This window comes from Ylistrum balloti, unplaced genomic scaffold, assembly GCF_031769215.1.
Source record: "Ylistrum balloti isolate Yb309-2 unplaced genomic scaffold, AGI_CSIRO_Ybal_v1 Utg371242, whole genome shotgun sequence".
Lineage (NCBI taxonomy): Eukaryota > Metazoa > Mollusca > Bivalvia > Pectinida > Pectinidae > Ylistrum > Ylistrum balloti.
In genome coordinates this window covers 490,950-504,189 of record NW_026782672.1, presented here as the reverse complement: position 1 = coordinate 504,189, position 13,240 = coordinate 490,950, and the positions used below count along the sequence as shown (strand labels likewise).

At 36.1% G+C, this 13,240-nt stretch overlaps 1 protein-coding gene across 1 annotated transcript in view; it reads left to right on the top strand.

Moving 5' to 3' along the window:
* Positions 1 to 9,237: 9,237 nt before the first annotated feature.
* LOC132561612 (MORN repeat-containing protein 1-like) overlaps positions 9,238 to 13,240 on the top strand; it is a 61,794-nt gene continuing 57,791 nt past the window's right edge. Inside the window, exon 1 of the mRNA XM_060226311.1 lies at positions 9,238 to 9,520. Within this exon, the coding sequence (XP_060082294.1) occupies positions 9,238 to 9,520 (283 nt within the window). The remainder of the gene's footprint in view (positions 9,521 to 13,240) is intronic.

Sequence of the window (13,240 nt, the reverse complement as noted above, 5' to 3'; positions counted from 1 at the left end):
AAGACTACATGTATTGCCTGTTGACTAGACCTACTCGACCGTGTCTTGAATAACATGACTAGTTGATTGGTGGTTATTTTGTTGAAACCACATACCTAGTGAATGTTACAGTATATCGTATTTATTGTAAGTATGGTTTTAATATGTTGGATTTTAAACTGATAAAGTATAATCCTTTTCTGATTAAAAATATATCGAATGATCGTCAAACGATGAGTACTATCTAAAATGAATAAAGTATATAGATGTGTAAATATTTATAATGGTATCCAGAAAGATATACAGATAATAATAATTAGTATTTTACTAGTATAGTTAACACTGGTCCTTGTGCTATCAATTTTACAGTTCTGTCAGAAATGTATTTTTTTGTATACTACATCTAAAATTGTACATCTGTATATAAGCATAAGTGGGCCTTATAAAGTTGATTTTACTTGCTAGCAGAGAGTAGAAAGGGACTGGAATGGATAATTACAAATGGCAAGTTCAAATGTATAGTTAACAGAAGTTAATGATATGGGAACAAAAGTTATCAAGAGTTTTGTTGTTCAGGTTGAATGCTAATACAGCCCCACCATATGGATGTTTCCAAATATCAATATTGCATTGCTGTCCTATACACGAAGGCTACATTATACATATATTAAACATAAATATGAACTGAATATGTCTATATCAAATCTGCATTCTACTTTAATTGCTAAGAGTCGGGATCTGTCATAGTCAGCTATATTGTATATATAATCTCAAATCATCTAAATTCTGGTGTAAGTCTGGTACCAGTGGCCACTATACTCTATCCCTTTATACAAGGACACTTATAACAACTACCACCAGAAAAATATTGTTTCTATATCTTCTTATTGTAGATACTTATCTGAAGTTTGATCACCTTGATCATATTAATTCATTACACCTTGATTAAGTGATAACACTTTAATCAGATTAAGTGATAACAGATTGATCAGATTAACATATAACACTTAGATCAGATAAACTTATAACACCTAGATCAGATTAACATATAACACCTAGATCAGATAAACTTATAACACCTAGATCAGATAAACTTATAACACCTAGATCAGACAAACTTATAACACCTAGATCAGATAAACTTATAACACCTTGATGAGATGAACATATAACACCTTGATGAGATAAACTTATAACACCTAGATCAGACAAACTTATAACACCTAGATCAGATAAACTTATAACACCTATATCAGATAAACTTATAACACCTAGATCAGATAAACTTATAACACCTAGATCAGATAAACTTATAACACCTAGATCAGATAAACTTATAACACCTTGATGAGATAAACTTATAACACCTAGATCAGATAAACATATAACACGTAGATCAGAATAACTGATAACACTTTAATCAGATTAACTTTTAACACTAGATAATATATTAACTGATGACATTGACAGTTACAAACATGTGAAATCCTACAACAATAAATCTATTTTAGGTAAAAAAATCCTCTTTTTCTTACATTGTACACATTTTTACTGTTGTCTTCTCTATCACAAGAAAACAACCTACATGTATACCTACATTGTATGATGATAACAAATAGACATGCTACTTTCTGTTTATACAACGGTAAAATGTATAATTTTGAATATTGGGATAACTTTGATGTAAGTATATACATCTCAATATGTCCATTCAAATAAAAAGCATAAAACAGATAAAAGGTACACACTCCATTATATCAATCTGAGGATGATTAGCACATTCCACTTCCAGATGAGATATTTGTGAAGTAGAATTCTATGTTTTGGTAAGATTGTTAAACATTTATGATTTGGAGATATGAAATGGATATTTCAGGAATAAACATAATACTCATACTGACAATGTAATATGCTGTTTAGACATTAACAACTTGTGTTTTATTTCGGAGGAAAGTTCTCTTCAATATATTTGACCTATGTCATCTAAGATGAAACACAGTCCATACATGTCTGGTTAGTTCATAGTACAGTAAATGTCGTTGTAAGCATCTTCTTGCTTATGTTAGAAGTATCTTCTTTTGTATACTTAGTCAAATCCAGTTACAATGATTAAAGTTTCTAAGGGTATATTATATTTCAATCCTTTAACTTGTACCTTACACCTGGTGTCCATGAACAATATAGTTTATACCCTATCATGATTTCCTTAGATCAGTTCAGTTTATACTTGTAAATATTCTAGATCAGTGAAATCATTTTCATATCATTAGAATTGATTATCTATTTATATTAACCCTTTGGAAAACACATCTATTAATTTTACTCTTATTATTATGTAAATATCAATTCATGATAACCTTAAGTTTGATTGAAAATGAAATGAAAACAATTTTCGCACATTTCATGAAAGTTAAATCACAATATTTGTATAGTCCATCAGATGATGACATCATTATACACTATGTGCTCTGTGATAGTCACATCAGATATTGCTCAACAAAAAAGATAAAAATACAGATCAGTAGCATATTCGTGATAACTGCACTGTATTATATATCATGTTTAAGTGGAGCCTAAAATCTATTAGATATGTGTAGAGGTAAAAAGATAAGAGAAACAGGAATTAAAACTGACAGTATTGATATCTAGTGAATAAGATCAGGGACTAGACTTGTCAGGGGCTGTTATCACCTACTTCTTTGATAATCTAATGCTTGGATTGTTCATGTAATATTATTGATTTACACAAGTATTAAACAGAACATTTGTGTTATGCAGAGGCCAGTACATCTTGTGAAGTGTATTGTTGATATAGACCAAGTTCACACGATTACTTCCTTAAGGAATTTTTGTTAGATAACCTCTTAAATTTAGAGTGTACCCATTGAATATCACTTGACAGGTTGCTGATTTAGTCACAGCTTGGGCACTTCTACGCAGATAAGAAATTCACTTTTATTTTTCTTAAACAGTAATACATCATGGATGATAATAAATAAATAGAAAAAGACGGGAACATCAAATATCAGATAGTCATAAGACATCTAAATATTATAATTACCATTTCTAAATAGTTGTAACATATCACAACTATTCAACAAGATTTATTATGTGCAATGGAATTAAAAGACCTAAACACTCACTGTGATATGATTTAATTAAAGTATACTCCAGTAGAAATCATTGTGTGTTTAATAGAAAATTGCAATTTCTTTAACCGTAATTGACATTATTAATTGTATTACTTAAATTATTTTGAAAACTTTCATTTGACATTTAAAATAAATGAATGAATAATTAAAATTTCCTCTCATTATAATTGAAACCCTACATGTATGGAGCTTTTACCAGCTTTTTCTTTGGAAGTCACTCTAGGTCTGTTAGATGTACATGTAATATCAGGCACAAAGTTAGATTATCTCCCTTGGTTCATTCTGGTAAAGGTATGATGTCATTTTTCTAGTTCAAATTATTCTAATGTTCCGTCGACATTAAATCTGAAATATAGTGCAACAGATATAACTTTATATGAAGGGATAAACTGTGGTGTTTGCAGCATAAATTATAGTTTTTAACATCAATGTTTCCATTCAGTTTCAAACAAAAAAGAAATAACAGAGAGTCTGTGTCAATCAACTGGCAGAGCATGCTCCGGCCTTCGGCTCATTTGGAAGCATATTGGACTATTATACCAGAGACTGGACTATTATACCAGAGACTGGACTATTATACCAGAGACTGGACTATTATACCAGAGACTGGACTATCATACCAGAGACTGGACTATTATACCAGAGACTGGGCTATCATACCAGAGACTGGGCTATCATACCAGAGACTGGACTATTATACCAGAGACTGGGCTATCATACCAGAGACTGGACTATTATACCAGAGACTGGGCTATCATACCAGAGACTGGACTATTATACCAGAGACTGGGCTATCATACCAGAGACTGGGCTATTATACCAGAGACTGGGCTATCATACCAGAGACTGGACTATTATACCAGAGACTGGACTATTATACCAGAGACTGGGCTATCATACCAGAGACTGGGCTATCATACCAGAGACTGGACTATCATACCAGAGACTGGACTATCATACCAGAGACTGGGCTATTATACCAGAGACTGGGCTATCATACCAGAGACTGGACTATTATACCAGAGACTGGACTATTATACCAGAGACTGGGCTATTATACCAGAGACTGGGCTATCATACCAGAGACTGGACTATTATACCAGAGACTGGACTATCATACCAGAGACTGGGCTATCATACCAGAGACTGGGCTATCATACCAGAGACTGGACTATCATACCAGAGACTGGACTATCATACCAGAGACTGGACTATCATACCAGAGACTGGACTATCATACCAGAGACTGGACTATCATACCAGAGACTAGACTATCATACCAGAGACTAGACTATCATACCAGAGACTGGACTATCATACCAGAGACTGGACTATTATACCAGAGACTGGACTATCATACCAGAGACTGGACTATCATACCAGAGACTGGGCTATCATACCAGAGACTGGGCTATCATACCAGAGACTGGACTATCATACCAGAGACATTGGATTAAGATTACTGTTGTTGCTTTGCTGGATTGTGTTTTAAATTTCCAGATTCTTTCACAATTGATCAAGGTTGACACATTCTTCAATAAAAGTGTAAGTGGTGACTTTAAATGATTTTCAACACAATGAGTGTGCCAACTGACAACCTTCATAGATTGTTGATTGGTTTTGATAGTGAAACATTAACAGCAAGTATATTTACATGAATACATGGATGTGAATAAAAATTAAAATACATGGTAGATTGTATATTTCTGTGGAGAAGATTGTTATGTTCATTTACTTGAATTAAAACAGAATTACATTTATGAAATAAGATGTTTTAAATAAATGTACTTTATCTTGGAGAGTGCTACTAATTGAAATTTTGACATTGTGAACAATTTAAAAAGAATTATTACTGAAATAGAAGCCAAACTTTGATGCTCCAAAATGATGGGGAAAAAGGGGGAGGGGGGACAAGTAAACAGATGTGACCTATAGTATAACAGTGGATGTAAGTCTTACAATGTTTACATTGTATTAACACAGTTAAGTTATAGTAGACAATTATGATATATACACTGTACAATCTGTTGTGTAACACAACATGTCTCCTATCAGTGGGTTTTAGGACTCAAATATATGTGTCTCTTACTCATGGTATTTCAAGTAGAACTCATAAAAAATTGGAACTTACTATCTATTTGTACGAAAACTCGGTCAAAATTCTGAAATCACATGGAAAATTCCTGAAAAGAATAACGGACAGTATTCACAGATACCAATGTCTGTGCATTATCAAATAAGTTTTATCTCAACATGTGTGATATCTTTATAAATATATGAGAGAGTGGAAATGCCATGTTTTAATCTAGGGCCCAGACAACATTCTGAACCTCTACTTTTCTGTATAACAACTCAACCTCAGCTGTTATAGATGATTGGTTGTCAGGGTAGTTAGTTATAACAATCTAATGACACAATGCTATTCTAACAATACTGTGTAAACACTATATATGTCCCTGCAGTTTGCCTTATAGAACAGTATTATTGATAGCTGTATTCAAATGTTTTTTCATTTATTGGAAAACAAATACATTTAACTAGTAGAAAATGATGTACATGTACTTGTCTGTCCATGTATAATGGATACTGGGTAACTTCAGGGAGGTTAAGGTGACAGACACTAAGAGGTTATGTTGATTTAGGTTCTCCTTAACACACACACAGAGCACAAATATATACAATCATTTTAAATGATATGTCAATACATTTTTTTGGAACATTTACAATTACTTTCCTGAACTTTAAATAACTTGAGTATGAAAATATTTCATCTTTTTAATGAATCTCAGTTCTGAAGAGACGAGTTCCCCCTTTAATTTTATACTTTACACAAGTGACCTGAGGTTGTGAGGATTGAAACTATGAAGAAATATATCCACCCACGTAAACATTCTACCCTTATAACCCATACAAAGTGTGTGACACTCTCACCCCTGTAATTAAGGTACCTAATAATATCAGGTCCACATTCAGCACAGAATTCAATTTTGTACCGACATTTCCAAAAAACTAAATCAAATTAAAAATTTCGATATCTACATTATGTATATCCTTTCACCTTTTTTGTGTTTGTACTTATATATATATATATTCTAAAATTATCACTGAGATTTCTACTTTGCTAATTTATCAAATGACCCAGTAATTACACCACTACATGTTGTAGTGATCACTTTACCAAATGACCCAGTAATTACACCACTGCAGGTTGTAGTGATCACTTTACCAAACGACCCAGTAATTACACCACTACATGTTGAATTAATTACCTACCACTGGATTTGCTGCGACTATTATTTAAATATAAATTTATGTTGATTTAGAGGATTTAACTCACCTGTTATGTCCCAGTCCTCAGATAATTAATACTGTACTATGTCAACATCCAATTATCTCATTGTCGATATATACTACATGGATCTACCAATAAGCCCTTGCCGGGTAATAAGCCCATCTACATATACTGGTATTTTGTTACCAGTAAATCACAATTAAATTGTCCTGTGATAAGCCCACCCCTGATTTGTCACAGGTATGAAATGCCAACTTGGCCACAAAACTTTACAGATATTATGTTCAAGAACTTATTGCATTTATCCATTTAGAAAATTTCACAATCACTTACTTGATCATGTATATAAATAGATTTATTTAAGTTTTAGTACTGGCATGTTTAGTAAGTATCATGTCCACCAGGGACACCAAGGAGACACATATTGTGACATACCTCTAGACATAGACAAGCTCTCTAGACAGGGACACCAAGGAGACACATATTGTGACATACCTCTAGACATAGACAAGCTCTCTATAAAGGGACACCAAGGAGATATATATTATGACATACCTCTAGACCTAGACAAGCTCTCTATAAAGGGACACCAAGGAGACACATATTGTGACATACCTCTAGACATAGACAAGCTCTCTCGGAAGGGACACCAAAGAGACACATATTGTGACATATCTCTAGACATAGACAAGCTCTCTAGGAAGGGACACCAAGGAGATATATATTGTGACATATCTCTAGACATAGACAAGCTCTCTAGACAGGGACACCAAGGAGATATATATTGTGACATACCTCTAGACATAGACAAGCTCTCTATAAAGGGACACCAAGGAGACACATATTGTGACATACCTCTAGACATAGACAAGCTCTCTAGGAAGGGACACCAAGGAGACACATATTGTTACATACCTCTAGACATAGACAAGCTCTCTAGGAAGGGACACCAAGGAGATATATATTGTGACATACCTCTAGACATAGACAAGCTCTCTAGGAAGGGACACCAAGGAGATACATATTGTGACATACCTCTAGACATAGACAAGCTCTCTAGGAAGGGACACCAAGGAGACACATATTGTTACATACCTCTAGACATAGACAAGCTCTCTATAAATAGACACCAAGGAGAAACATATTGTGACATACCTCTAGACATAGACAAGCTCTCTATAAAGGGACACCAAGGAGATATATATTGTGACATACCTCTAGACATAGACAAGCTCTCTAGACAGGGACACCAAGGAGACACATATTGTGACATACCTCTAGACATAGACAAGCTCTCTAGACAGGGACACCAAGGAGACACATATTGTGACATACCCCTAGACATAGACAAGCTCTCTAGACAGGGACACCAAGGAGACACATATTGTGACATACCTCTAGACATAGACAAGCTCTCTAGACAGGGACACCAAGGAGACACATATTGTGACATACCTTTAGACATAGACAAGCTCTCTAGACAGGGACACCAAGGAGACACATATTGTGACATACCCCTAGACATAGACAAGCTCTCTAGACAGGGACACCAAGGAGACACATATTGTGACATACCTCTAGACATAGACAAGCTCTCTAGACAGGGACACCAAGGAGACACATATTGTGACATACCTCTAGACATAGACAAGCTCTCTAGACAGGGACACCAAGGAGACACATATTGTGACATACCTCTAGACATAGACAAGCTCTCTAGACAGGGACACCAAGGAGACACATATTGTGACATACCTCTAGACATGTTTGTTAGAAATTGCTCTTTACATTAATATTTTTTTTCGTTACTCATTTGATTTTTAATTAGGTCCTGATGTATAAATTAAACCATTACTCTGTGTATTAAGTTCTCAAGCTAATGCTGGATTAATTGATAAAAATTCATTAATTACATGTAGGATCTTTTATATCCAGCTGATGCATTTTTTTTCATTAAAAAAAAACTGACATGGAATAAATATCAAAGTTCTGACAGAAGAAGGCAGATTTAAATCAATTTAAAGCCTTTTATGAGGAAGGATTAAAATGATCAGGTCTGGGACAGAACTACAATATCAAATGTCAATCAAATTAATTACATAATTGATTCAGAACTGCATTATAATTTATACGAAGGCTTTCACAGGTAAATGTTGGGTATATAGATATGTATTGATGTGTCCTGGTGTGTGATAGTGTTAGATCTCTGGTCAATACTCGTGGTAACCACTGACTGGGTAGGAGTAGTGCCCGTTGATTGGTGTGTGTTGTTCTAAAAGCTTTATATACATACGTAAGTAGTCGACAAGTGCTTGTTGTATGGTGGTGAGACGGATATGTCACTGAATGAACCATGGATAGTTGAAGTGTAACTTGGAATATTACCACCGGTAGCTAGTCCCTTGGATTATGTTAATATGTCACTAAACGACCCGCCATTTCAAATCTACCTTTCATCTGTATAAGACTGGACCTTTAAGCTATATTAAATTCATGGCTCTATTGTTGGTTATAACAGCTTAAGTAGATTTTTGTACTAACACCAAACATTAGAGGCACAAGTAACATGTAAGTCAGTGACAAACTATGTGATTCTGTTAGGAACAGATATATTCATTCTTCATCTTGGAAGTGAAATCTAGACCAGTGAATTTAGTTTATTCTGAGAATTTTTTGAAGGAACTTGGAATTACTGGTGAATTTGATTCTGACAGGCCTGTGATACCTTCTGAGTGCTGATGTGTAATGGACACTAAATGTTGAGAGTACTGAATGACTTTTAGACAGGATAAGTAGTACTGGGAATTGGTCAAGATGCCACCAACATTACATCAGTCTGGTGGCAAGTCACTGAACCATAAACATGGACATAGCAGATCACCTGAAAACAAAAATAGTCCCAGTGGATTATCACCAGATAACACACATGCACGCAGTGGTCATTCTCCTGAAAATAAACACAAAGCCATAAAGTTTGAGAAAAATGAGGATCTGGAATATAAATTACCATTTCTACCTAAAGCAGTTAAAAAGGACAAGAAACCTTTGTCAGAAAGGAATGCATGTACTTACAACTCTATACCTAAGAATGGCACAGGTAGTATATATGGTGTACCCTCACTATTCTGTTGTTTCCATTTATAAGATAATCTTAGATGGATAATTTTATTACAATTTTAACAGAAAGAATATTTATAGTTCAGATTTAATAATGAAATATATATTCATATATTACCAACAGTGATGATGTAAAGCATTTCACTCTGTAGAAATGTCACCCTGGAGGAATGACAGTGGTACTATCACCCTGGAGGACTGACAGTAGTACTATCACCCTTGAGGACTGACAGTGGTACTATCACCCTGGAGGACTGACAGTAGTACTATCACCCTTGGGGACTGACAGTAGTACTATCACCCTGGAGGAATGACAGTGGTACTATCACCCTGGAGGACTGACAGTAGTACTATCACCCTGGAGGACTGACAGTAGTACTATCACCCTTGAGGACTGACAGTAGTACTATCACCCTGGAGGACTGACAGTAGTACTATCACCCTTGAGGACTGACAGTAGTACTATCACCCTTGGGGACTGACATTAGTACTGTCACCCTTGGGGACTGACAGTAGTACTATCACCCTTGGGGACTGACATTAGTACTATCACCCTTGGGGACTGACAGTAGTACTATCACCCTTGAGGACTGACAGTAGTACTATCACCCTTGGGGACTGACAGTAGTACTATCACCCTTGAGGACTGACAGTAGTACTATCACCCTGGAGGACTGACAGTAGTACTATCACCCTTGGGGACTGACAGTAGTACTATCACCCTTGGGGACTGACAGTGGTACTCTCACTCTGGAGTATCACCCTTGAGGACTGACAGTAGTACTATCACCCTTGGGGACTGACAGTAGTACTATCACCCTTGAGGACTGACAGTAGTACTATCACCCTTGAAGACTGACAGTAGTACTATCACCCTTGAGGACTGACAGTAGTACTATCACCCTTGAGGACTGACAGTAGTACTATCACCCTTGAGGACTGACAGTAGTACTATCACCCTGGAGGACTGACAGTAGTACTATCACCCTTGAGGACTGACAGTAGTAATATCACCCTTGAGGACTGACAGTAGTACTATCACCCTTGGGGACTGACAGTAGTACTATCACCCTTGAGGACTGACAGTAGTACTATCACCCTGGAGGACTGACAGTAGTACTATCACCCTTGAGGACTGACAGTAGTACTATCACCCTTGAGGACTGACAGTAGTACTATCACCCTTGAGGACTGACATTAGTACTATCACCCTTGAAGACTGACAGTAGTACTATCACCCTTGAGGACTGACAGTAGTACTATCACCCTTGAGGACTGACAGTAGTACTATCACCCTTGAGGACTGACAGTAGTACTATCACCCTTGAGGACTGACAGTAGTACTATCACCCTTGAAGACTGACAGTAGTACTATCACCCTGGAGGACTGACAGTAGTACTATCACCCTTGAGGACTGACAGTAGTACTATCACCCTTGAGGACTGACAGTAGTACTATCACCCTGGAGGACTGACAGTAGTACTATCACCCTTGAGGACTGACAGTAGTACTATCACCCTGGAGGACTGACAGTAGTACTATCACCCTTGAGGACTGACAGTAGTACTATCACCCTGGAGGACTGACAGTAGTACTATCACCCTTGAGGACTGACAGTAGTAATATCACCCTGGAGGACTGACAGTAGTACTATCACCCTTGGGGACTGACAGTAGTACTATCACCCTGGAGGACTGACAGTAGTACTATCACCCTTGAGGACTGACAGTAGTACTATCACCCTTGAGGACTGACAGTAGTACTATCACCCTGGAGGACTGACAGTAGTACTATCACCCTTGAGGACTGACAGTAGTACTATCACCCTTGAGGACTGACAGTAGTACTATCACTCTTGGGGAAATTAATTTCTTATGACAATTATACATTGGAAGTTGAATTGGGGTCGGTCTGCCCACATTACATATGATGTCTTGGCTTCTGACGTATGGAGCCCTCCTCATATTTTAATAAAAGCTATGACACAGACCAGGAATGAATACTTGATTATTTCTACAGTCATTGGTTAGTCTATTCTCCAAAGGTTGTCTAAAATGCTGTAACTATTTTTGTACTGAATTAGTGTCTTATGATCTGTCTCCTTCTATAAGCAATTAGGTAGCTCAGGAGTTGTTTTTTATGTTCAGGACAGGAGCTAACACAGGATTGTCTAAAACCAGAAATATTCTGTAAAGGCAGTTTTGTTTTAATGGTTAAGATTTTGCGGTTTCACTGAAATTTTAAAGTAAAAAGAAATTTGAATTTTTAATGAAATAAATGAATTAGACTTTTAATTTTTCTGTTACTTGTTAATGTTCAGAATCTATGTCTGCCTTTTTATTTCATCCAAAAAAGTGAAAAATCTATACAACAACTTAAAGATAAATGTTGTTTGTAAAGATCCATAATTGATTTTAAATCTCAGTGTTACACCTGTTACACTGTCTTTACTACAGAATGGTTCATACTTTGTGTAATATTGATTCTGATGTTCAGTATCTAATAAATGTGCAACAAGGACTAAACACTTGTTATGAAATATCATTGTGATATGTAGTCGTATTTATATACAAGATTTTAAATAGTTCTTATATTGGTGTTTTAAAGTACAACATTGTTTTAATTCAAGATTTCAAAACAATGGTGGGAGTGGTGTTATGATTGATAAGTTAGATTGACATATTGTATAATATGGATCTGTTTTGAGCTATACTGTTGAGTTTACCCCAATTCTCCTAGACAACCACTTTTTTTACCTGTTCTTGTAAGTTTATGTAGATTGCAGAATCAATTCTAATTTCTCTGTAGTCTGACAGGTACCTCAGGCCCCAGGACACAAAATGATCAATATTTGGTATAATTATTTTTGCTGCTACAATTTCTGTGAAAACCCATCAATCATGATGTATGCTTTAAAAGGCATTTACTTCTTTCTCTGTTTGTTATGGTGACTCAAGTGTCTGTGCACTGTAATGGCTAAAAAAACCTCTCACAACCTGTAACTCCTTCTGACTTACTCTGTAATGGTTAAGGCCAAACTCTCACAACCTGTAACTCCTCCTGACTTACTCTGTAATGACTTAAGACCAAACTCTCACAAACTGTAACTCCTCTTGACTAACACTGTAATGGTTAAGGCCAAACTCTCACAACCTGTAACTCCTGCTGACTTGCACTGTAATGGCTAAGGCCAAACTCTCACAACATGTAACTCCTCCTGACTTACTCTGTAATGGTTAAGGCCAAACTCTCACAACCTGTAACTCCTGCTGACTTACTCTGTAATGGTTAAGGCCAAACTCTCACAACCTGTAACTCCTTCTGACTTACTCTGTAATGACTGAAGGCCAAACTCTCAAAACATGTAACTCCTCCTGACTTACTCTGTAATGGTTAAGGCCAAACTCTCACAACCTGTAACTCCTCCTGACTTACTCTGTAATGGTTAAGGCCAAACTCTCACAACCTGTAACTCCTCCTGACTTACTCTGTAATGACTTAAGGCCAAACTCTCACAACCTGTAACTCCTCCTGACTAACACTGTAATGGTTAAGGCCAAACTCTCACAACCTGTAACTCCTTCTGACTTACTCTGTAGTGACTTAAGGCCAAACTCTCACAACCTGTAACTCCTGCTGACTTACTCTGTAATGACTGAAGGCCAAACTCTCACAACCTGTAACTCCTGCTGACTTACT